Source organism: Vombatus ursinus, unplaced genomic scaffold (genome assembly GCF_900497805.2).
Source record: "Vombatus ursinus unplaced genomic scaffold, bare-nosed wombat genome assembly UNPS02014832.1, whole genome shotgun sequence".
Taxonomy (NCBI): Eukaryota; Metazoa; Chordata; class Mammalia; order Diprotodontia; family Vombatidae; genus Vombatus; species Vombatus ursinus.
Genome location: NW_020954610.1, coordinates 41,121,105 through 41,148,208, shown reverse-complemented (window position 1 = coordinate 41,148,208; position 27,104 = coordinate 41,121,105). Strand labels below are relative to the sequence as shown.

The following is a 27,104-nucleotide window of genomic DNA, read 5'->3' as shown; positions in this document are numbered from 1 at the left end:
TGACAGATTCTCTCAGTCTTTAGGGTCATATTTTTCCCCCTCAGAAATTTATTTTTGTTGAGTAATTGTCGGGTTGATTAGTTGTTCATTCTTCCATTTCCAAGAGGACCAATGACATCACAAAGGCTATGTCTTAACTTTCGAGTGGATTGGATTCAAGTGAGGCAGACTTGCACAGTCAATCAGCCTCACTCTCTCCTCCAGTCATCAAAGTCCAGTGCTAAGATATACATGAGCCAAGACCATTGGTTCTGTTTAGTGCGAAGAGAAGCTACTGAAGTCCTTACAGTAATGAATGAACAAATCATAGCTCAGCTAAGGGCTCTGCAATAATTGTTTAGATGTGATACAATTATTTCCCGGGGAATGTCTCCCTTTTGTTTTATGTTTTGTATGAGTTTCAAGCTAAAGCCCAGTCAGTCCATTTTTCAGGCCTACAAAGAAGGAAGTTAAAATTCCAAAGCAATTAAGTCAAATATAACTGCACGAAGGGAGAAGTGAAGGCAACCCCAAAGGGGATTTTGTAATATTGGCTCCAGGGATTTTTGTATTCTTTTCTCCTCTCTAGCATCCCAGGGGCCTCCCACTAGCTAACAGGATGCCATGACAATCTGTTCACTTTGTCTTTGGGTAGAAAGTAAGATGGAGAATCACTGTGGAGTAACTAGAACCATTCACCTTTCTTTTTTTTAATTTAAAATTTTATTTATAACAGCAATATTGTTTTAAGAATAACTTTGAGCGAATAAGTCATTTTGACTAGTATAAATGCCCAAACTGACTACAAAGGGAATATGAAGGAAGATGCTATCTGCATCCAGAAAAAGAACTGATAAATAGATATATAGAATGATTATATATATGTGTGTGTATATATGTATATGTGTGCATATATATGTATATATATTATATATATAATATATAATATATATACACATATATGCATGCACACTTGTGTCTAATGGTAGTCATCTCTAGGGTGGGAGGAGGGAAGGGAAGAAAAAAAGAAAAAAGAAATTTACATAATTACTTTATTATATATTTAAAAGGAATAACAAGTTGTACACAATAGATTTGGACTTTCATGTGCAATCATCTTTTTTTGAATTATACTATGAAATGCTTCTTTTATTCCACAAATTAAAAATAAAATAAATTAAAATTCATTCACTTTTCAAAATAGGAAAACTGTAGCTGCTTTGTTCTAAAGCACCTCCTCTCTGCCCTGTCTTTGTTAGTGTCTTGCATTCAAATCCTGTCTCAAATATTTACTAGTTGTGTGACCTTAGGCAAGTGACTTAATCTCTCCAGGCCCCAGTTTCCTTACCCCCAAAATGGGGGTTGTATAAATAGCAACCTCACAGGGTTGTTTTAAGAGTCAGATGAGATAATATGTGCAAAGTGTTTCACCAGCCTTAAAGAGAAATATAAATGTGTGCTACTATCATATACTTTTTCCTGACCTGAGGGGTTTATGGATCCAGGGGAAGAGGTGGTCTTTTGCTTCCAAATATCCAAACGAAAAGAGATAAGAATGTCCAAAGTATATTTAGACAAAGGATCACAGAATTTTAGGCTAGAAGGAAGAGCCTTACACATTATCTAGTCTTGAGGGAAGAAAACTGCACACTGAAGGCCACTTGGGACCTGTGACCTTTGCTGTGACCTCTTTGCACTCATACAGATAAACTCAAATGGGGGAAGCTCCCCATTGCCTATCAGACAAAATACAAAGTCTTTAGACTGGCATTGATGGCTTTCACATTCTGGCCCCCATCTACCTTCCAAATCTCTTTCTCCTTAAAGCATCTCCTGCTGTAAGGTGGACAACTAACTTTCCCCATGTTGTCTGCCACCTCTGGTATCGGTATGGGTTTTTTTTTCGTTTTTTTTTTTAATCAATGTAAATAAACCCAGTGCTTAGCCAGCACCTTACACAGAGGAATCAGGCTCTTAATAAATGTTTGTTGAATTGGACTGAATATCACACATAATTTTATCATCTCTAACTGTATGAGAGACAGTGTGCCATAGTAGATAGAGAGTTGGCTTTGGGACTAGGAAAAACTGGATTCTAATCTTGCCTTTGACATATGTGGGCATTGTGACCTTGGACAAATGACTCTCAGTGCTCTAGGCTCTTGGTATCAAACTCAGATAGAAGCAGGACCGCTAATCTGTACGTAAGGATCCTTGTTGGCTGTATATTGACTTAGTTTTAAACCACGACATTATTTGTTTTATTGTATTTTTTACTTATTTTGTTAAATATTTCCCAATTACATTTTAATCAGGTTCCGGAAGCTAGGGAGTGTTGGACCACATTGGCCCTCTGGCTCCATGTTTGACATCTCTACTATGCAACATTCTAACTCTCTACATTGCAGAGAAGGTACTGACCTTTATTGTTAGAGAGAGCTTTTTTCACTTGGGAGTTCCTTTTTTCCATTGATATTATAGATCTAGTCCCTATCTCCTATCTAATAATATGGGTTCTCCTTGGAATGATTTTTGGCCTTTTAATGAAATGATGCTCTTTACTTCCTATTCATTCATTTGACAGATGAGGAAACTGAGACCTAGACAGGTAAAGTGCTTTGCCCTAGGTACCCTAGCTGGTCAGTCAGTGGTAGGGTTGGAATCAGAAACCAGGTGGATAACACAGCCCAGTGCATTTCCTGGGACCCAGCTCTGTTTTTATTTCAAGTGACCCTTGCTGCTTTACTCACGTGGAGGGAGAATTTAGTTCACGGAGGCATAGATTAGTTTATCGATCTAGAGATAGATCAGAACTCAAACATCATTTAGTCCAGCTTCCTTCTGTTTACAGATAAGGAAACTGAGCCCCCACAGAGGTTAAGTGACTTGGTCAAAATCTCAAAGATATTTAGTAACAGGATAAGGATTTGAATCCAGGTGCTCTGTTTTCAAACCTAGCATCTTTGATGGTAGAAGTTATGAATCTGTGCTCAAAATGGAATTTTTTTTCCATGGAAAATACATTCATATTTTTGGGGAAAGCACAACATTTTCCCACAGATAAAATGACCAGGTCAATAAAAAAGTTGACTCCTGTACTTACACACTCACGAAGCAAACATGAGAAGCTCTTATTTGTGGTCTGGAGAACAATAATTCAGGTAAATGAAATCAGCATTTGAATTAATTACAGTGACCTCAGCCACACCAAGTGTTGTTGTAAAGCCACGTAGTGAGAGTGGGGGCCCTCAAGGGCCAAACAAGGAAAGAGAAGATGTCTTTACCTGTGAAGTCATAGAGCTGTGGCAAAGTGTCCATGATGATGCCAACCAGAGGGAGATAAAGAGCAGCCACTTTGACCCTGACTTCTGGTTTGGAGCAGCGGGGATCCAGGTCATGAGAGCTCAGTAGAGCATGGATGGCACTGATGGCTTTCCTCTGCACCTTACTGATTCTGTCGACAAGAGAGATGCAAAGAGTCAGTGGAAGAGATGCCCAAAATATAAAAGCATACAAAAAAACAAACAAATGCATGGTAACAATAAAGGTCAGTTCCTTCTCTATAATGTAGAGAGGTAGAATGTTGCCTAGAGTAAAGATGTCAAACATGGAGCCAGAGGGCCAATGTGCCACTCTCTAGCTTCCAGAACCCAATTAAAATATAATTGGGAAATATTTAACAAAATAAGGAGGCTTAAAAACAACAACAACAACAACAACAACAGATGCTAAACCATACCAGAGATATCAAACAGAATAGCAGAGTAGGTAGCGTCTTGGACTTGGAGGTAGGAAGAATTGAGTTCAAACTCTATCTCAGATACTTGGTAGGTATACGTCCCTGGACAAATCATTTAACATCTCTGAGAGCATCACAATGTACTGAACTTGGAGTTTGGACAACATGGGCTCAAATCTTGCCTCAAACACTTATTAGGTGTATGACCTTGGACAAAATCATTTAACATCTTTGGAGAAATTCCAGTATTCTGGACTTGGAGTTGGAACAACCTGAGTTTGAATCCTATCTCAGATATTTACTAGATGTGTAACACTGGGTAAATCACGTCAGATTTCTTTATTTGTAAAGTGGAGATAATAATAACTTCAACTTCACAGGTTTGTTATCAGGATTAAATCAGAAAATGCATGGAAGGCATTCTGCAAACTTTTAAGAGACTTTATTGGGAGCTATTGTTGTTTCAGTTGTATCTAACTCTTCATGACCCCATTTGGGGTTTTCTTGGTAAAGATACTGGAGTGGTTTGCCATTTCCTTCTCCAGATCGTTTTAGAGATGAGGAAATTGAGGCAAACAGGGCTAAGTGACTTGTCCAGAGTCATATAGCTAGTAAGTGTCTGAGGCCAGATTTGAACTTATCAAGATGATCTTCCTGCCTCCAGGCCCAGCACTCTAGCTACTGTGCCATTTACTAGCTATTTCCTAGCTATTTTATTATAGATCAAATTTTCAAAAGGCATAGTTGGCACATAGTAAATACTTATTAAATTTATTGGTGGATTATTCTGTAGCACCAAGATAATAACTGAAACCTAAATATCAAAAGCCCTATGCACTGTGGTCCCCTTTGTAGTGGCAGGGGGATCTGTTTTGATTGTGGAGTAAGATTTCAGAAAGAAAAAAGATGTTATGATGGAAAATGCTATCCACATTCAGAGAAAGAACTATGGAGTTTGAATACGGATCAAAGCATACTATTTGCTCTTTTTTTTCTTCTGTTTTCTTTTGTTTTTTCTTTCTTGTGGTTCCTCCTGTTGGTTCTAATTCTTCTTTACAACATGACTAATATGAAAATATATTTACTAAGAATGTATACGTAGAGCCTGTATCAGATTGTATGCCGTCTTGGGTAGGGAGGTGGAGAAAATTTGAAACTCAAATGTTTATGGAAGTGATTGTTGAAAACTAAAACTAAATTAATTATTTTAAAAAAGAAAGAAAAGAGATGTTGGACTACATGTCCCGAAGAGTCCTGAAAATTTCTCCATGCACTTTAAAAAATTTTTATTTATTTATTTTTAGTTTTCAACATTCACTTCCATAAGATTTTGAGTTCCAAATTTTCTCCCCATCCCTCTTCTCCCCCATCCCAAGACGATATGCGATCTGATGTAGGCTCTACATATACATTCATATTAAACCTATTTTCACATTAGTCACGTTGTAAAGAAGAATCAGAACCAATGGGAGAAAACACAAGAAAGAAGAAACAGACAAAAATAAAAGAGACAGAGAGAAAATAATATGCTTCAATCTGCATTCAGACTCTATAGTTCTTTTTCTGGATGTGGACAGCATTTTCCATCATAGTCCTTTGAAGTGTCTTGGATCCTTGCATTGCTAAGAAGAGATGAGTCTATCAAAGTTAGTCATCGCACTCCAAGTACCTTTATACTATAATTGTACCCCAAATTCACTGTGCAATTAAGTGGGCATGGAAATCAATTCCCCATGCAGAAAAGTGAGGTATGGGAGAAGGCATGGGAAATTTAAGCCAGCGTTTCAAGGGTGGAGCTGATTTCCAAGAACTCTTTTAGTATGATGAGTAGGTCTTGGTGAGGCTGTTAATAGTATTATGGGGGGGGGGAAGTGGTTAGGGGTAAAAGAAAAAAGAAGAAGAAAAGAAAAAAGCAGCAGAAGGTAAAGGAAAGGCTAAATATATACTGAAGCAATCTGAAAAAATAAAATTTTGCAAATATTTTATCTTATGACATAGTAACAGTATCTCTAATGACTTCCAAGGAGGCTATATGGCAAATCCAGCAATCAAGGATTATTGCTGTGCCAAGGAGGGACACTTCTAATTAGTTCCTCTCTGCAGGTAAGCAAAGGTAGTGTATGTGTTTATTTGAAGGATGTAACCACTGTATTATACATTATGACAAAGCGACCTCTCATGTTGCCCTGCCATGTCTCTGGTCATAAAAATGGTAACAATTTTATAAGGGTGAGTAACCTTCCGAAACAGAAACAGATGTCTGGCCTCCTCTCTCCACAGGTACCGCCTGACCAGAGGGAAAATGGAAACCACTGTTAACATAAACATTAAAGATGATTTAATTTACAGAAGTGCTGCCATAAAGGACGTTTAGGCATAAAGGAGATTTAGGTGCAGGTTAGGCTACCTTGAAAGGACAAGAATTTGTAAATGAAATTTCTCTTTGCCTCAAATGTTTCTAAGGCATCTTGTCATCAGAGTAATTCGGGAAATCTGGGCTGTCAGGGCAAGTTTAGTGATATACAAAGCAAGAATTCTTCTGTCGGGGTCTGTGAATTTGTTGTTTTAAAAAAAGTATTTTTTGATAACTATTTCAATATTGGTTTTCTCTGTAATCCTATATATTTTATTTTAGGCATTAAAAAAAAACAACCCCTATCATTCTGAGATTGGATCCATAGGTTTTGCCAGCTTAGTGTTTCTTCACAAAAAAAGGTTATGGATCCATGCCATCAGGTAAAGATTTCTGCTGAGATAACAAGAAATTATTTGGTTAGGGCTGAGAAAGGAATCTGAAGTTACATGGTTTAGGGTTCTAGACAGCTCTCGGAGACGATAAGGTGCTCATCTGCACAGGGATGGGAGTTTCCTCCCTGCATCAATGAAATCAGAGGTTTAGTTTTTAATAAAATTAAATATTTGGACAGAGAGTTCAATCTGATGAATGAGACACTAGACAATCCCAGTCCCACCCCTCATATACACACACATTTAATCCAAGTGCCTCCTTTTTCTTTCTTTGGAAAAGCAAAAACAAAACCAGACACATACCCTTCTCCCTCAGCATCGAGGGCAGCAGCCAATTCGGTAAAGAGAAGTCCCGTCAGGAAGTGCTGTTGGCGGTAGTCAGGAGACAAGTCAAACATACTGGCAATCTTCTGGTCCTGAAAACTGGAACAAGAGCTGGAGTTCTATAGAAATGCAGGAGACATTTTGGTGAGTGGCATGAGAAAAGACAAACAGCTGGAAAGGATGAATAAAGTAAAACTCAGGAGCTGCTGGTAGCTTCTTGAAAAGAAAGAGTGAAAAATAAAAGCAAACCTGAAACAGAATATTCAAAGGAGATGGAGTCTGAGGCGTTACTAGTTGGAAAAGAAGTTGTGACCATTTCTGTCTTTGGAAAGGCATAAACTTTTACAAAGAATAATGATCTTAAGTAATCCTAATATTCATAACAGAAGGCCACTGATTCTCTGCCAAGGGTTCTTAACCTGGTCATCCAGGAACATTTTTTTAAAGATATATTGTATTTCAATATAATTGGCTTCCCTTGCAATCCTATGTATTAAAAAAAATGCATTTTATGGGGTAGCTAGGTGGCACCGTAGATGGGGCATTGGCCCTGGAGTCAGGAGGACCTGAATTCAAATCCAGTCTCAGACCAGACACTTGACACTTACTAGCTGTGTGACCCTGGGCAAGTCACTCAACCCCAATTGCCTTGCCCAGAAACAAAAAATGCATTTCAAAACATGATTCTGAGGCTTCACAAGACTACCCCAAAGGATCTGTGACACACAAAAATTTAAGGACTCCTGTAGTCCAAAATTCAAGCTCTGAATGTGACTGAGTGCAGTCTGAATTTCATTAGACTGGACAAGATGTGCTGAGATAAGAGAATTCCCAATTTTGCTCAGGCATGGGAAATTTTTGCATATTTTTCCAAGCATATATCTCATTTAATATCTTGATAAGAGCCAGTTGCTGGAGGAGGGATGAGGGTGACGCAAAGCCTACAACCTTTGGGCTTGGTTTAGTTCTGACTGGCTTAGCCACTGGCACTGACTCCCCCAAATTCAGCCACTGGTCAGGCACAAGATCTTATCTGGGCATAAGTCAGAGTTAAAGAAATATATTTTGTATTTCTGATTAAAAATAAGATTCATTTCAATCGATCCAGGTCTAGATTACAAGACTTGGCTTGAACGGTTGTAAATTTGTATCTTTTAAAACTAAGATGCAATTCCATCTTTGTGTTAACAGCCAGATCCTTTGGGCAGCACCTGATCTTGATGTAGGTAAATCTTTGCTTCTGTCCTGGGCTATATCCTTTGTCCCTTTCCCCAACCAACCAACCAACCAATCCTCCAAATTTGGCCACTTCACTCAAAGGCCTTACTTCAAGTACTTCCATTCATCCAGTACTTTCTCTGGTAGTGTGTGAATAACTCTGACAGAGATATAATAATGTGTCAATGGCATTGGACTGCATAATTTCAAAAGAACTTTTGGTGCTCCTCTAAATTTCCTTGAATGAGGTCCAAGATAGGCCAATGTAGTTAGAGGCAGAGAGGATAGAGAATTGGACTCTGGGTTCAAGTTCTGCCCCAGACACTCAATAGCTGTGTTACCCTGGACAAATCACTTACCCTTCTCAGTGTCAATTTCTTTGTGCAACAACTAATATCTACCTCATAGTACTGTCTTGAGGACCCAAAGGAGGTAATGTTTGTAAAATGATTTGCAAATCTTAGAGCCTCTAAAAATTTGTGCTGTTATAGCAAACAGTGTGACAGAAAGGTTTCAGTCTAGTTAGAAGACTTAAGGGCTTGTATTTAAATATCATTGTCCTTCCTATTGATTTGATATTACTTTTTTTATCCCTTTCTTTAACTCATCAACAGCTACAAACATTTCACTATACAAAGAAAAACAACAAAAAAGGATTGTAAATGAAATAAAAAACTTGTTACTTCATTTGTTTTTAAGTGTATATTTCAATTTAACAAGGCAGGAACAAAGCTGTTGTATTGGTATCCTCTCCTGAATGTCATCCTTCTTTCTTCAGCATATTTTAAAATGTTTAATTGATGCTCCTTTCTTTCTTCTTTTCTCTCTTTTTTCCCATTCTATAATATGATCCCCTAACATTCTCTCCCAGCACCCCCTGCCCAAAGTAAACTTTCAAGGAACTTGGGCGAGCTGAGCTGTTAGGGAAAAATAAAGGAAGTCAGGGGAAAAAAAATTGAAAGTTAGGCTAGACAGGGCAAATGATGAGCCTTGGACTTAAATTCGTTTCTGTAATTTCATTGAAAAAGAGTTTCTTAAAGCATGTATGGCTGCCGGGGATCTGTGAGCCATGAAAGGCATGAATCCATCACATGAATATTTCTGAGCTCACAATGCAATAAATTAAATATATGAAGAATGAGGAATAAAGACTGGAAATAATTCTTTGCTATAAGTTGGTTACCTGGGAAGAGATGGAGGGGTTGGGAGATGCTGGAGCAGCATCAGGAGCCATGAAGAAGAGGTTCAGGTTGAGGTAATGTTCATGGCTGCAGAGGATTCTCAGAAACTCCAGCCTCATGGAAATCAGAGTTGGAAGGTTATTGAGCTTGGCCGACAACTGGGAAGAAAAGCGAGGAAAGGACAGAATTGTTTGTTACTAGGGGAATGGAGGTTAATTTGAACATCATGAATTTCTCCCCAAATCAAAGCAATCATTTTCACAAACATTAATGGGATGGTACAGCAGATGGCGAATAATGTAGGACAGGGAAGCCCAATATGTTTCTATCCATTAACTGTTCCTTTAATGATTTCAGCTTGACAGAACTCCAAAAATGAGGCTCTCCCCCTCCCCTAGTCTTCCCCACCCTGCCCCAAGCAAACTATAAAGGCATAGCAAACCTGTCTGGAAAACAATCATGAGGAATTTTTTCACTGTAACATAATTAATTTTTTTTTTACAAGAACCCCCCTGTGTCTGAGAAACTAAATGAGAGAAGTTGACCCCACACTGGGCCACACAAAAGTACTGGGTAATATGACTTGATCACTTTAATGCTGAAATGATTCTTTTGTAGTTTCTAATTCAAGGCCCCACTGGTAAATTCAGAAACAGTCTCACTGGATGGCAAAATCAAAGGGTTTAGAAAAATATGCTGTCTATGAAAAATGTCAAACAGTTTGCACAAAAGTGGGAGAGTAGGAGGAGGGGGAAGTTTCATTAAAAAAAAAGAAATAAAAGAAAAAAATTTGAAGGATTTTTTGGGGAAACCCATCCTTCAAACCCCTTGAAAACCAAACATACTATAAAAAGAAACAGAAAACTCACCCAGGCCCAAAGTAAACCACCTGTTCTAATCTCCCACTGTTCCTTGTACATCTGAAGTTAGTGGCCACCAGCCCCGTGTGCTGTGATAGGGTTACTATATGAATGCAGAGATTACTGAGCCTTGCTCTACATTCATGTAGTAACCTAGTCACAAAGTGCTGATGGTTTTCAAGGGATTTGAGGGCTGGGTTTCTCCCAAAAGCCCTCCCAATTTTTTCCTTCTTTACTTTTTAATTTTTTTTCTTTATTCATTTTTTAAGTGAAATTTCCTCCTCCTTCTGCTCTCCCATTTTTGTGCAAATATTGCCTGACCAGAGCTGGAAGGGACCTTAGAAGTCCATGAGTCCAACCTCTTCATTTTACAGAAGGGGAAACTGAGGGTCAGACAGGCTAAACTCGTGTGCCAATAGTAAAGTCAGGAAAAAAGCCAGGCTGATGTTGATTTTTTCAGCTTGATCATTTTCCTTTAAAAGAGGGAAATGACAATCATTTTGATGTAAGTAGCACTGAAATGGATAGGTCACTTGCTGGGGAATAAGGGAATGGTGAGCACTAGTGGCAGGTCTTTATCCACAGAATAATAATCCTAGGAGGGACTTCAGGCAGCATAGTGCCATAGAAAGATCACTAAATTTGAAGTCAGAGGACCTGAGTTCAAATTCTAACTCTAATACTTACTACCTGAATGACCTTAGGCCTTCCCTAGGCCTTAATTTCATCCTTTGTAAAATGAGGGAGTTGGTCATGGGAGGATTTGGTCTGTATGACTGATAAGGTCTCCCTTAGCTCTCCTACCTCCAGATTATACAATGCAACCCTCTCATATCAAAGATGAGGAAATTAAGGTTGAGAGAGGTTAAATGATTTGTAAAAGGTAATTTTATGTGAGAGTAAGTATTATGTGAGAGTAAGTATTTAATGTGAGAGTAAGGATAATGATATAGCCCTCTAGAATCTCAGTTGCTTCTCTCTTTGAAGAAGAGAAAGAAGAGAAAATAAAATCAAAGAAAAAGAAGAAAATTAGAGAAAAAAGAGATGAAAGGAAGGGAAAAGAAGAAAAAGAGGAATATAGTCTCAGGTTCCCCTGGGGCTCCAGTACCATCAATGATCTACCTTTGGTCTAGGATCACAAGATTTAGAGCTTAAAGGGAGCCGAAAGATCAGCCTCCATGAGCTTATTTTCTTCACTATTTTGCAAGGGGGAAAAGTGTGGTGCAGTGAAAAGATCAGTGGATTTGAAGTCAGAAGACCCAGGTTTCTATCTCAACTCTTCCTCTTCATTAGCTGTGTGAAAGGATTGAGGATGTTTAGCCTGAAGAAGATAGCTTTCAAGTACTTGGAAGACTGTCATATGGAATAGAAATTAGGTTTGTTCTGCTGGGCCTCAGGGGGAAAAACTAGGACAGAATAAGTGGCCTTGGGACATAGTGGGCTCCCCCACATTGGAAGTCTGCCAGTAAGGGTTGGTTGACTAACTGTCAAGTACACTGCATTGAAGATTGTATTTTGGTGTATGGATTGCTCTAGATGGCTGCAGGGGTCATTTCCAATTCTGAAATTCTGTGACATGATCCTGTGACCTTGGGCCAATCGCTCAATGTCTCTGAGTCTCTCAGCTTTTCTGAGGAGAGTAGAAGTTATCCGAGGACTATCCTGATCAGTTGAGACAATGTCGTATGAAGCGATTTGCAAATCTTAAATTGCTATATAGATGTCAATTATTATGTCAAAATGGTAACATAACCTCCCTGCCTCCACTCCCCCAATATATCTAACTTTGGACCTAAACTAGCATTCCGATATCTTTTTGAATTAGACCAAAATATCTTTCTCAATAAGAATATAACTTAAATTTGAAATGAAAGCTATAACCTGTGATTCCAAACGTCAAAAAAGAGAAGTATCAGAGAAAACACAGAGGGTAATTTCTCTCCCACACCTGCCTACACACTCTGGAATCCCTTTGGTAGAATTCTGGAGGCTGTAGGAGACAGGAAATTCTTTGCACATGTATGTGCCTAACAAGAATTCCTCTATAAGGTTTGTGACAACCTTTGTGAATATAATTTTGTGCCTTTTTAAAAAAGGTCTTATAACATGTACTACTCATGACTCAATGGGCAAGAAAGATTTTGAACCCGAATTATTTTATTCCTTGCGCTTTGAATTCTGCAAACCTGTTCAAAGGCTATTTTTGTGAAATTTTTGCTGCATGATCAGTTGAAAAGAGAAGGTTACTTCCTAATTAAAATGACTGAATTTTAACTTGATGACTCCTTGGTGATCACTGTTTTGTCATATGTACTAAGGGCTTCTGAGCTTCTTTAGTCAAAGAAGCATCCACATAGTATGAGAAACAATAGTAATGACTGAAGTATTCAAATTCAGACCTTGTTTCACCTAATGTCTTTTCTGCCGCTGAAAATCAATCAATTCCTAAGCATCTGGGGGTCAGTGCCTCATTTGAGGCTGCCTGGCACTCAGCCAGAAGTCTTCCCCTTCACCCAGTTATTACGTTGTTATGTGCACTGCAATTATTTCCTGGGCCCTGGTAGTGTATTGTACATAGTCCTCATCCAAAGTCATGCTTACCTGATTACAATAGTGTTTAATTAGGTTAAACACAAAGCCCCGATCCATTAGGGAAAGAAGGTCATAGAGGAAAAAAGCCAGGCTGATGTTGATTTTTTCTGCTTGATCATTTTCCTTTAAAAGAGGGAAATGACAATCATTTTGATGTAATGAAAAGATCAGTGGATTTGAAGTCAGAAGACCTAGGTTTCTATCTCAACTCTTCCTCTTCATTAGCTGTGTGAAAGGACTGAGGATGTTTAGCCTGAAGAAGATAACTTTCAAGTACTTGGAAGACTGTCATATGGAATAGAAATTAGGTTTGTTCTGCTGGGCCTCAGGGGGAAGAACTAGGACAGAATAAGTAGCTTGAGACATAGTGGGCTCCCCCATATTGGAAGTCGCCAGTAAGGATTGGTTGACTAGCATTATTATTGTTACAAGGAAGGATTCACAGCACAGGGGTGGGAAGTGGGATCTCAGAGTGACAATCAGTCAACAGGCTTGTTGTTCAGTCATGCTCCATTCTTTGTGATCCCATTTGGGATTTTCTTGGCAAAGATACTGGAGTGGTTTGCCATTTCCTTCTCCAGCTCATTCGAGCGATGAGGAAAGTGAGGCAAACAGGGTTAAGCGACTTGCCCAGGGTCACACAGCTAGTGTCTTAGGCCAGATTTGAACTCAGATTTTCCTGATACTCTATCCACTGCACCACCTAGCTGCCCTGTGCAGGCATTGTAAGTGCTCGGGATATAAAGAAAGGCAAAAAATAAGTGCCCTCTCTCAATATTATTTTAGATGATGATGAAGATGATGATAATGTTTTTGTGTCCTGTAGTACCTTTGATGTAAGCAAGTCTAGATAAGGAAACTCCCTCTACAAAAGTAGGTTACCAACTGTTCTATAACTCATAGTTTTACGGAATTATCTGGGGTACTAAGAAGTTAAGAGACTTTCCAAAGGTCACACAGCCAGTATATGTCAGAGGCAAGGCTTGATCCTTAGACTTACTGACTCTCTATCTACTATGCCATGCAACTTCTCAAAAATTTTATAAAACTATATACATATGCATATACATATGTTATATATATATATTTATACATATATATATGTAATAGAGAAGTTTATTGTTGACTTTGGCTTTTACATCACAGTTATTTCTCATTAACCTACCACTTCCCACCCCTGTGCTGTGAAGCCTTCCTTGTAACAATAACAAAATGGCAGGGCCAGCTAACTTAGCCGCCATGTTTGACAGTGTATGCTATATACATCATTCTGTATTTGTAGTTCCTATCTTTCTACTCAGGGTAGGGAGTATGTTTTCTTCTAATTTCTCTAGGACCTACATTATTCTTTACAATTCAGGATTTGTTTTCCCATTAGGAGAGGTTCAGGGTAATACAAATGACCAATGTTTACAAGAAGTCAAGTTGGGGGAAATTTTATGGTCTCCTGCCTCTCATGTTCTTGACTTGTTAGCTATTCCTGTTTTTTATATTTGTGTCCTTTATAGCCAGGGGCCATCTCCAGTTGCCTTGACTTACGTCTTGCTACTGGACTCCAATGTCTCTGGATGAGAGAGTGAAGCTGATGACTTTGCACAGCTCTGCCTCACTTAAAACCAATTCATTTGCAAGTCGAGAAAGCCCCTTCTGAACATCATTGGTCCTCTTTGAGAACAAAGGATGAACAACAACAACAATCTTTATAGTCATGAAGATAAATAAGTTCCCTAGGATCTTTGCAAAAGGATCACTCCAAGATATTTTCCTTTCACCATGATGTGTCAGTTTGCCATTCCAACAGAGCCAACTAGCCAGTTAGCTGGAGGACTTTATAACCAGGTTACAAAAGCATCTACAGGAAAATCTGGAAGTCATTAAAACTTGACTACTTACTACCCACTTCCTGGCTGACCTTAGGTCAGTCATGACCTCTTCGGGTCTGTAAAATGAGGGAGCTGGGTTAGATCATCCTAAATATTTCTTCCAGATCTAAATCTAGGATTCTATGATTCTACAAAGCATTGTACAGCTGCCTCATTTTTTGTTTACTCAGTAGAAGCCATTTGTCTTCTGTTGAATGGCTGAGGAAATGGATAGGAAACTCAAAGCTTGTAATTTCCATCTCTAGTTCTGAGGCATCTTGGATGTCAGGGACCAGGTCTGCTCTTATATCCTCTCATATGTGACTTAGTATAATGATATTCTCAGAACAGTTACTTATATTCTTGAATGAGTAAATGAATGTTGTTTTACTAATTTAATGCATTTTAAGTCTAGGCTAGCTCCTTCTTCGTAGGGGTAGCCTAGCTTAGCTATGAGCATGCTGGACTTGGAATCAGGAAGAACTAGGTTTGGCTCCAACATCAGATTCTTGCTAGCCATATGAGAGCCTAGTCAAATCAGTTAACCTCTGAGAGGCTCACAACTTTCAAGTCTGTAAAATGGGGATGATAAAAGCACCTACATCATGGGCTAATTGTGAGACTCAAGTGAGATAATTCAGTTAAAGCACTTTGAAAACCCTAAAGTATTCTATAAATGTCATCTATTATTAGTATCAATTTGCTGTGTGACCTTGGGTAAATCATTCACTTGGAGACAGGAAGAACTGGATTTGAACTGGGAAGAACCTCAGATGCTAACCAATTATGTGACTCTAGACAAGTTTTTTAACCTCTAGGAGATTCAATTTTTTGATACATAAAATAGGGATGAAAATACAGCTAGCTCAAAGGGTTATTGTGAGGTTCAAAGGTAATCATGTATATGAAGCACTCTGAAAACCTTGAAGTGTCATATAAATGTCATGGATTACTATTTTTGTTTTTTTAATAATAATAATAATAATAAATTGCTGTGTGATCCTGGGTAAATCATTCACTTTCTCTGTGTCAGTTTTCTCACTTGCAAAATGGAGATACAACTCCTTGCCATGAGAGAGAACCAAGGAGAAACAGCTGTCTAGGGCACTTGGCCCTGCACCAGTTCTCAACAAGGACCAATGTGCAATCTACACTTTGGCTTGAGTTTCACAGTGACCTTTTGAGGCTTCACCAGGAGGGCTGCAATCTCAGAGGTGACCACATTAACGATAGTTGTGATGTCATCTTTGAAGCGATCTGAAAAACGAGTTCTCCGAAAATTATCCCGTTTATCCATGTTATGCACATACTGGGCCATGCTCTTCACCTTCAGAAGAAGAAAAATAAAAGAGTCAGCAGAGAAATTGATGGCCTGCTTCCACGGCATTTAAAACATGAAAAAATAAGCTGTCTCTAAAAGTTAATTCTCCTCCCTTCTCCCACTTTGTTCACTAGGACTTCACATATAGGGGAAGTCCTCAGCTAGAATATGTTTGAATTAACAAATATTCCTTACATATGAATACCTTTCATCCTGAGGAGACTCTCTTCTTTCTGCCCAAGCACCAGGGCAGGGGAATCCCTTCTTCCAGGTACTTTGCTGGGGCACATTCCGCTGCCCAGGATATGGTAGACATAGATTCTTTCCATCATAATGGTAGGAAAGTTTATTTCTTTTTTATGATAAATTTGGCAGTCATCAACAAATGCAAACATTTCCATATACAAAGGACAAAAAGAGGATTGCATGTGAAACTGTGAATTTCTGTTACCCAGCTTATTTTTTAAAGTGTATATTAAATTTAACAAGGTAGTAACAAAATTGACCTAGTTGTTTCCCTGTCTAAACTTCTTTTCTTTTCTTCTGTGTTTTAATGATGATCTTTTTTTTTAATTGGGGATCTCATGTACCTTTTCTTGACAACTCTTTATGATGATAGGTTTCAGAGAAGGTGCCATATTACATTTGTAGAGGGAAGTTTTCCATCAAGAAATTCCCTATACCAATGAAACCATAGGTTCTGTGTCTATTCCTAACTCTGTCATATCAAATTGTTGTGCGTCTTTTCTGCACCACCCCAGCACCCAAACCCTCAAACCCGACCTCCTGGCCAAATAGAAGCCCTCCTTCGTAACAAATAAATATGGTATGGCAAAACAAATCACCATGTTGGCCATCTCTGACAATGTACATCTTATTTTGCACCCTTAGTCTATCACCTCTCTGTCACGCTTCATCACCCGTCTTAAAGTCATAAATAGCCACTGGTTTGATCAAAATTCTACAGTCTTTCAATGGTCTTATCATTATATGATATTGTGGTAATTATGGGGTGTAAATTATTCTCCTATTTCTGTTTATTTCACTCTGTATCAGTTTGTCCAAATCTTCCCAAGTTTCTGGGATTCTATCATATTTATCTTTTCTTATGGTACAGTAATATTTCATTACAATCATATACCATATTTTGTATAGCTTTTCCCTAACTGATGGACAAACCACTTTATTTTTGATTCTCTGCTAAACACAAAGGGCTCCTATAAATAGTTTTGTATGGAAGGGTTGTTTCTTTCTGACTTTTATTTCCTTGGGGATAGTGGTAGTACTCATTATTTATGCCTAATAAGTGGTATCATTAGGACATCAGGGATGCATTAGTTTATTGCCTTTAGGACTATAGTTCCAAATTTCTTTGCAGAATGATTGGACCACTTCTCAGCTCCACTGAAAGTTCATTGGTGTCTGCTCATTAGAATGTGAGCTCTGTAAGGGCAGGGACCATACTGATGACTTTCTTTGTTATCTCCAGTGCTTAGCACAGTGCCTGGCACACAGTAGGAACTTCATAAATGCTTACTGACTGACTGACTGTGCTCCCATAGCATCTTCAACAATTGCCATTTTGCTTTCTTGTTATCTTTACTAATCTGATATGTGTGAAGTATAAACTCAGAGTTATTTTAATTTGCTTTTCTCTTATTATTAGTGATTTGGAGCATTTTTTTCGTGTTTGTTGATAGCTTGCATTTGAGACCTGCATGGTCATCTCCTCTGGCCACTTATCCATTGGGGAATGTCTCTTGTTCTTACCTATTTGTATCAATTTTTCATATGTGTTGTATATATGACCTTAATAAGAGAATTCTGCTGCTGAGATTTTTTCCCCCAGTTAACTGCTTCCCTTTTAATTCTAACTTCATTGATTTTGCTCGTATAAAAACTTTAAAATTTTATATAAAAGAAATGTCTGTGAGATTTTATTTCTTGGCACAGACAAGGTGGCGGGAAGGAAGCGAAGTTGTTAATCCCTTCTTACTCACTGGGGCTGTAACAGGAGCAATATGTCTTTCTGGTATCCTGAGTTTCACATTGTAATGTGAAACACATTTTCCTAAAGACTCAGTGCTATATATTTGTAACATTATTGCTTTCTACTCCTGTACTTTTTCATTGTAAGTATATCCTATTTCATCTATAAGCTTTTGTGGGTGCCTTGGGAATGTAATCATCACCTATAACATTATTTCTATGGGAAGATGCATGTCAGAGATTCTAAACATTCAACTTACAAATGAACTTTTAAATCATAGCCAGTATATATATTGGGGATATCCTATACCATTTAGTCTGTGTGTAAATTAAGTAATTCTTCTTTTGCTCTTTATGAAAATCACTTTGCCTTCTTAAGATCCATGGCTATGTATGGTCTTCTGTAGGTGACAACTGGTTTCAAGACATGTTGATTAGGACTGGGTTGTGTTTAGCCTACTTTGGAAGTACCCAAAGAAAGGCTAATGGGAAAGGAGTTGGTGGTTTCAGGTAGTTCCTCATGCCCAGATACCTACACTATGAAGTCATCACCATGAATGACTGCAGGTTGCTTGGCAGGCAGAGTCAACCTGTTAAGAAATGACCCTGGAAGGTGAGCCACCCACATATGCTGGGAGGTGGCCCCTCTAAGTCAAGGCTGGAGAAGGAGGAAGGGGCAAAGAAAGGTGTGTGGGAAAGTTTATTATACAATACTCCTAGACACTATGTGGGAGACCTCTGATGCATAAACCCAAGAAAAACAAAAAAAGGGAGGCAGGAGTGTGGAGGAAGTAGGAGGGAGGAGAAAAGGGAGGAAATCAGACAGATATATAGAGAGAGACAGAGACAGAGAAGGATGTGGGAGGTGGGGGAGGAGGATAGAGAAAAGGGGAGAGAGGAGAGAGAAATGAGGGAAAGGAGAGAGAGAAAAGGAGGAGAAAGACGTACTCTATTTTTTATATTTGACACTATTGCAGAGAGCAACATGGAAAGGGATCTAAGACGGTGGATACGTTATAAAAATCTGTAGCTTCAATTCTAAGGTCTTTTCATTCAAATACTTCCTTTAAAAAAAGGCCCAAAAGAGAGCACAATATATTCATCCTGCGTAGTCTCATGTAACTGTTCTGTGGAATTGTTGAATTGGGGTTGGGAATAATGAACTCAGTCAGAATCATGACCAGAGAGTCCAACTTTCTGCAGAGATCAGCACTGTTTCCTACAAAAATGACCTAGAAGGGACCTAATAAGACAATGTCTCCTTTTCCTGGGCCAGCTCAATTCTAACACTGTGTTCCCTGACAGGAGCCTCACTGCCCTATCAAACGCAGAGCTTTTTAAAGGACGTTGCACTTGGCTTCTGCCAGCTGTGTCTGGCCACCGCACAGCCAAACAATTCTCACAATGCTGTGCTTCCAACTCCTGGCCTTCCTCCAAACTTTTGAACCTCAGCTGCTAGACACCCTCACTCTTCCCAAAGCAGACAACCAGGATGTCAGGGGGTGGCTATCTATGAGTTCTTGGACAATATTTTTGGGGAGTGGAAGGAGCATTATTTCCCAGTTTTGGCCAGTGAAGCTCACACAACAGAGGGCAATGCTCAAAGGCCACCTGGGAGCTGGTGTGGAATCCAGTGACCTGTTTCAAGATCAGATCTATCCCAGGCCAATCTTTCACTTCTGAGCCTCTGAAGTTTGGTTCAGCTGTGTCTAGATTAGAACCAAAGGGATTTCACTCATTAGTAAGTGTGAGAATTGCCCATGGATTGTGTTGGTCTTTAATGCCAAGGTAATTGTTCATTAGCACTTGAGCTCTAAGGCTACCACAGAGCATTAAGCCAATCCAAGTTGTTGGCTAGGGTTGGGGACCATTGTGTTTCATTTCTTTCAAAGGAGAGAAGTGAATGGCCTGGTGAGCTAATATGGGCCTTGCCCAAGCTAAACTTCTCTTTACAGGGTTTCTTTCTTTCCTTCCTTTTTCCTTCCTTTCTTTTCTTCCTTCCTTCATTTCTTTTTTTTCCCCAATTATATATAAAGATAGTTTTCAACATTCATTTGTTAAAAAAAGATTTTGAGTTCCAAATTTTTCTTCCTTCCTCTCTCCTTCCCCAAGACAGCAAGCGATCTGATGTAGGTTATACATATCTTTGCAGGGTTTCTTAATACAGTTAAAGATTCTGACTTTAACCTGAAAATGGCTGGGGTCTTGGTTACTATACATACTGAATTCCCCCCTTAACAGCAACTGAGATCAATTGGAGTTCTTTCCAAGTGTCCTAAATTTATATATGGGCAGCTAGGTGGCACAGTGGATAGAACATTGGCCTTGGAGTTAGGAGGACCTGAGTTCAAATTTGGCCTCAGACATTTACTAGCTGTGTGACCATGGTCATGTCACTTAACCCTGTTTGCCTCAGTTCCTCATCTGTAAAAATGAACCGGAAAAGGAAATGGCAAAACACTCCAGTATCTTTGCCAAGAAAACCCCAAATGGGGTCATGGAGAGTCAGATATCACTGAAATGGCTCAACAATGACAAAAATTTATATGTAGCTTTTGTTTCCCTCTCTTAATCCTACAAAGTACTAGCAGTTCAATTTGCAAACTGCAGAATAAGGTTACTTTGCTTTGACTCAAACCCCCATAAATTTGGGTGCTATGGAGGTTTTCTATCTCACTAGGGTAATATAGACAGAAATACTGACACAGGTTAAGACCTTTTCCAGTTCCAGAGACCCATCTCATCAGCAACAGCCTCCCTCACTTTGACCATTAATCAATGAACCCATCAATCCCAAAGCATTTATTATATGCCAGACACTGAGCTAGGTGCTGGAAATACTAGTACAAAGAATGAAAGAATACCTACTTTCAGTAAATTTCTACACTAATGGATTACATTAGCATGAGCCACCATTTCAATCTGATCAAGACATAAATTAGTCACCCATCATCTGCTCCAAACAGCAACTACCCAGGGTAACCCCAAGTGGGGAAAAGGCACCAGTTGGGGTTTGGGATTTTTAATGCTTTTTCAACAGAACTCTCTGTCAATCAATATCAGGTCAGGTACTTCCTTCCACATAAAACTGAGATGCCAATTTCAAAGACAGACTGAGAGATTTAAAGAGAGATGGTGTGAATCTCAACAAAACTGGGGTAATTCAAACAAGGAGAGAGAGCCATTATTTCGGTGGATGAACTCAACGCAGCCTTTAAAGGGGCAAAACCAGAGACCAGAAAACATAATCTGGGGGAGGGTAGGGAAATGATAACTCCATTACTTATATCTATATGGATTTTTTGCAAATGTAAGATGAGCCACATCAATCAATCAATCATTCAATCAAATTTACTAGCCACCTACTCTGTGCTAAGTGCTAGGCTGGGGTGGGGGGAGAGCAAAGAGGGGAAGCTGACAAGAAGTACAAAGAACAGAACAATCCCTACTCTGGAGGCACTTATATATAAGCAAACAATGTTATAAAAGAGACATATTTACAGTATTAGGAATACGGGAGATGAGGAGGATAGCAGAGTTACTGTCAGAATTACAAAATGGAAACAAAGGCTCGGTTGCACCATAGCTGGGCTTCCACAAATACCTGGCATCCAACATTTGATTCCTGAACCCTGGACCAAGCTCTCCTCCCACTAGTCCCATTGGGCTTAGCAGCTGGCATCTGTATAGCTCTTCGAGGTTTGCAATGCATGTTGCATGCATTGTCTTATTTGACCTTCCCAACTGTATCTACACCCTCATTTGATCTTCTCAGCAATCTTGTGAGGGAGGAGTTACTATTATCCCCACTTTATAGATGAGAAAACTGAGGCCCAGAGAGGCTAAGTGATTTGTTGAGGGTCACAGAGCTAACAGGCATCTAAGGTAGAATTACAAATTGAATCTCCTTATTTTTTTCTTTCTGGACAAGTCACTTAACTTTTGTTTTCTTTCAGTTTCCTCATGTAAAATAGGGATTATAACACCACCTACCTCAAAAGGTGCTAGGATCAAGTGACCAGTGCTTGGCGCATCATTTGTTATTGAATTGTTTCAGTCACATCTGACTCTCTGTGACCCCATTTGGGGTTTTCTTGGAGGAGATATTGGAGTGGTTTGCCATTTCCTTCTCCAGCTCATTTTACAGATGAGGAAACTGAGGCAAACAGGGTGTCTGAGGCCAGATTTGAACTCAGGTCTTTCTAAATCCAGGCAGGGTGCTCTAACCACCATGCCACCTAGCTGCCCATCATAGGCACTTGATAAATGCTTATTCCTTTCCCTTCCATTCCCCACTTCCTCCTCCAAGTTAAACACTTTATTCACATGGAGGTTCTTGAGTTCCCCTAGAGACTCTATGACACACTCTAGGTCAGGAGGTTCTTAACTTGGTGTCAGACTATGTACAGATTTCAGGGAGCCCATGAACTTGGGTGGACAAAAATTACATATTTATTTTCACTGACCTCTAACTGACATTTAGCATTTCCTAGGAGGATTATTTTAAAACATCCTCCTGAGAAGGGGAGGACAGGCATCACTGGACTGCCAGAGGGTCCATGACACCAAAAAGGTTAACAACCCTTATTCAAGGATCATAGATTTAAAACTGGGAGGATGGCCTCAGAGGCCATCTGAGCCAACCCACTCATTTTATTTTATTTTTATTTATTTATTTATTTTTTAGGCAATTGGGGTTAAGTGACTTGCCCAGGGTCACACAACTAATAAGTGTCAAGTGTTTGGTCTGAGGCAGGATTTGAACTCAGGTGCTCCTGACTTCAAGGTCGGTGCTCTATCCACTGCGCCACCTAGCTGCCCCCAACCCACTCATTTTACTCATAAGGAAACTGAGGTTCAGAGAAGTAAAAAGACTTGCTCAAGGCCACTCAGGTGGTAAGTGATGGAGGGAAGATTTGTTTCAAAACCCACATCGGTAGGGTCAAGGGTCAGAGGGAAAACACGTTGAAAGAGGGTGTGGGGATATAACAAGGTGTCACAAAAATGGACCCATCAACTCCCCAGTGTTCTGGATCCAAAGAGATGCGGTTTAGCCGGTCTGCAACCTACCCATCTCCTCTCTGAGCAGGAAGCGCCTATTCTGTTATCAGTATGTTCTAGGTTCTATGAACTATTATAAGCACATTATCTGAGTCACTGATTTTATCACTTAACTGTTTCATGTTGTGTTTTGCGTTTTTTGTTTTTCCTTTCCCCACTTAGATTGCAAGCCTTGGATGGCAAGAGGCTGTGTCTTTCATAGCCCCCTTAATTCCTTAATATACCATTATGCACACAGTAGGCATTCAAGTAGGGCAGCTAAACGGCTGAGTGAATAGAGCACTGGATCAGAAGTCAGGAAGACCTGAGTTCAAATCTGACCTCAGACATTTACTAGCTGTGTGATCTGGGCAAGTCACTCAACCCTGCTATCTCAGTTTCCTCATCTATAAAATGCGCTGGAGAAGAAAATGGCAAACCACTCCAGTATCTTTGCCAAGATAACCTCAAATGAGGTCATGAAGAGTTGGACACAACTGAAAAATGACTCAACGGCAAGGCATTCAAGTTTAATAAATATTGAAAAAATAAAGGAATGACATGTTTCAGCAATTTAATACATTCCAATTCTGGGCTAGCTCTATCTTGATGTAGTGAATTATATGCTAGACCTGAAGTGAGTAGGACTTGAATCTGAATTCTGCCTCAGACACTTACTAGCTCTTGTGACCCTGGGCAAGTCACTTAATCTCTGAGAGAGGTTCAGTTTCCTCTTCTGTAAAATGAGGAAAATCACAACACTTACCACACAGCATTGCTGTGAGGGTTAAATGAGATAATGCTTGTCAAGTGCTTTGGAAACCTTAAAATGCAACATAAATATTAGCTATTATTATTCCTAAAGGAAAAACAATGGATAAACGCTAAGTGGAAAAACATTAGGATAATTTCTACTCAAAGCATATGAGATTTCCCTTAAATTGTTTCACACTCTAATAATGATAATAATCAAAGATGAATAAATAGTCATCTTACCAGAAGTTCAAAGAAGAACCAGGCATACTTGAAGACCGCTTCTCTCACCATGCCAGTGCTAACCACCATCTGTAGTGCCAGTTCTTCGTGGAAGTGCTGAACCCAAAAGCAAAAACAGGAGTTGAGAAATGCAACCATCCCTGACATCCCTCTTTGGCCAGCCTAAGTAGCCTCTGGAAAGCTTAGTTTGGGATCCTAAGCCATGCAGTGAGTGCTATGTCCTTCCACAGAGTGCTGGGGGAAAAGGGGCACTAGAAAGAGCCCTGGATTTGGAGTCAAAGGATTTGGGTTCAAATCTTGGCAGTTATTTACTAATTACCTGTGTGACTGACCTCAGGCAAATCTATCCACCTCTCTGAGCCTCAGTTTCTTTGTTTTTGTTTTGTTTTTTTTTGCTAGGCAATGGGGTTAAATGACTTGCCCAGGGTCACACAGCTAGTAAGTGTCAAGTGTCTGAGATTTGAACTCAAGTCCTCCTGACTCCTCACCGGTGCTCTATCCACTGTGCTACCTACCTGCCTCTGTGCCTCAGTTTCTTCATCCATAAAATGAAGACTACACGGCATCTAAGGTCTCTTCTACATCTCAATCTATGATTCTATGTATCAGGATATCTGAGTTTTAGTCCCATTTCTACTATTACTTGGCTATATAGCTTTCAACAAATCATTTCATCTCTATGGCCCTCAGTCTACTCCTCTGCAAAATGAGAAGGCTGGACTAGATCAGGGAGTCTAAACCCAGGGTCCATGAACACATTTCTTTAAAAAATTGATAACTATTTCAATATAATTGGTTTCTTTTGTAGTATATTTTGTGCATTTGAAAACATTATTCTGAGGGGCTTTACAAGACTGCCATTACACACACTAAAAGGTTGAGGATTCCTAGACTAGATGATCTCTAAGGTCCTTTCTGGTTCAAAATTTCTGTAATTTTATGATTCTAAAATGACCCAAAAGAAAGGACCCATGTGGACAACGTGATCTGCTCTACATGCAAATTGTACTTCTGGATGAAAGACATGGTGGTATCACCTTGAATCCATAACCTTGGAATCACTATATTCCCAGGATCAGGTTCCTGAAAGACTTCTAAGATTTGGAAACCTTGGTTTGAAGCCTTCTAAGATTTCATGGCATATTTTATTTCTTCTTGTTTTGGGTCATCTTTTTATTCAATAACTCAGATATCTCATTTCCTATCCTGCTGCACTCATTTTGGATTTCTTTGACTTCTCTGCAGCAATCATTTTAAATTCCTTCCACACCTGTTCAACTTTCTTTTTGTGTATTACCTTCCCCATTAGATTGTAAGCTCCTTGAGGGCAGGAACTATCTTTCTTTGTTGTATTTGTATCCTCAGTGCTTAGCACGGTGCCTGGCAAATAGTAGTCACTTAATAAATATTTGATGATTAAGTGTTTTTGACTATTATCAACTCCAGTAGGGGAGAAGGGAAGGGATAGGACCTCAAATATGTATCATTCAAGTTGGCTACTTATTGGTAGCTTTTCCAAAACAAAGTCTTGTGAGGAAATGCAGAATTATACCTAGAATTTTTTTTTCCAGTGGCAAAAGCAATTGGGACAATAGGTGGGTAGGAGTGTTTATAGCTGAATTAGGAGAGGGGACAATCTAGTCTTTGTCCCTATAGGGGTTTGGATGGAATGTGGAGGCCATGAACACCGAAGGTGACAGCTGCACTGCATGACAGCCTGGGCTAGTGGAGGTCTTGAGGTGAGGTTCAGAAATGGTGATTTCAATGAAGCAAGTGCACCCAACACCATGTAATTTCCCTGGAGCAAAGCCCAGTTCAACTCATGCTAGCTATGGCTCTGGGGAGATTTTCAAGCTATAGGCCAAAATGAGACTTAAGGATTGTCTGTGGATTTAATTTGCGTGTAGTCTCTCTGCTTACCCTCCATCCCCTCACCCTCCTTAGTTAGATAAAAAAAAGAAAAAAAGGAAACTGTACTTTAAGATAGTAAGATTTAAGTATAACTTGACATCTTTCTACCTTACTCTGGCAAAGAATTAGTTAGAAGAAAGAAGGCACTTGATCATCATCAAAGCCTAAGACAGTGGCAGTTGTAACAAGGAAACAAGGCCCCTGGCTTTAAATGTAAGGGCTGAAAAATAGGTCAGGTCAGCTGCTAGATTGTCATGGGGAGAAGAGATTAGAGAAGGATAAGCGGTTTCTTAAAGCCCTTTATTTTGTTTACAGGCACACATGATTACATGTCGTTACTTCAGGGGTTATCTAAAATAACAGAGGAGCACAGAGCTATTTGTTAAGTTATTAGCGAAAGAAAAGAGCATACAAAGGGAGAGCTCATCCAAGGAAGCTTCACGTGTGTGGTGACGATTATTCACTAAGTATAAAGTCTAGGTCTAGGAGGGGTTTATATTTCTGCTCCCTTGACATTTCCCCCCCAAATGAGTCCATCCTAGTAAGTGACAGAAATATGCATGGCTCTGAGCTTAAAAGAAATGAGGCCTTGCCTGAGAGAACTTAGGATGCAGACAACTGTGAAGCAGCAAAAACCCCAAAGGCAACTTTACTGTTTCACAGGGGCCTATGATAAACCTGGATCACAGAGTCATAGAATGCTGGAGCAAGAAGAGCTCTTGGAAGTCATCTAATTAGGTTTATTTTAACCTGAGGTCTGTGAACTTTAAAAAAAAATGTTGATAACTGTTCAATATAACTGGTTTCCATTGTAGTGCTATCTATTTTATTCACTTAAAAACATCATTCTGAGAAGGAGTTTTACTATAGGTCTCACCTGACTGTCCAAGGATCCATGAACACAAAAAAAGATTAAAAACCTCTGACCTGATCCAACCTTTCATTTTACAGATGAGGAAACCGAGGTCAGAAAAGTTAAGGGATTTGCTGAAGGCCACCCAGCTAACCTACAGTGACTAGCACTCAGGCCTATAGGCTCTCAGGTCAGGGTTGTATGCACTACACTGCATTGCTTCTTGAGGGGATTTCTCATCCACATTGTGTTTCACATTCCCTGTCCTGCCCTTGGCCAGTGTCCCATGTTTCGAACTTCTCCCTCATCCCAACAAAATTGACTTATTCTGAGTCGCATTCTGCTGTCAGTGCTGTCTTGTCATTTCTCCCTCTACATACAAAGTCTCACATCCATCCCTTTTTCTGTATGTACATGGTCAACATTTAAGTCTAAGCCATCATTACCTCTTGACTGGACTACTGTAGGAGTCTCCAAACTGGACTCCCAAC

The 27,104-nt window shown here is 39.4% G+C and overlaps 1 protein-coding gene across 3 annotated transcripts in view; it reads right to left on the bottom strand.

The window, feature by feature from the left end:
• The window catches only part of DOCK8 (dedicator of cytokinesis 8), a 316,592-nt gene that overhangs the window by 67,918 nt on the left and 221,570 nt on the right, over positions 1–27,104 (bottom strand). For all 3 annotated transcript variants that reach the window (XM_027839563.1, XM_027839565.1, XM_027839564.1), the window contains 6 exons: positions 23,850–23,945; positions 15,681–15,830; positions 12,651–12,764; positions 9,192–9,347; positions 6,770–6,909; positions 3,264–3,433 (listed from right to left, as the gene is read on the bottom strand). In XM_027839563.1, coding sequence (XP_027695364.1) covers positions 3,264–3,433; positions 6,770–6,909; positions 9,192–9,347; positions 12,651–12,764; positions 15,681–15,830; positions 23,850–23,945 — 826 coding nt within the window. The remainder of the gene's footprint in view (positions 1–3,263; positions 3,434–6,769; positions 6,910–9,191; positions 9,348–12,650; positions 12,765–15,680; positions 15,831–23,849; positions 23,946–27,104) is intronic.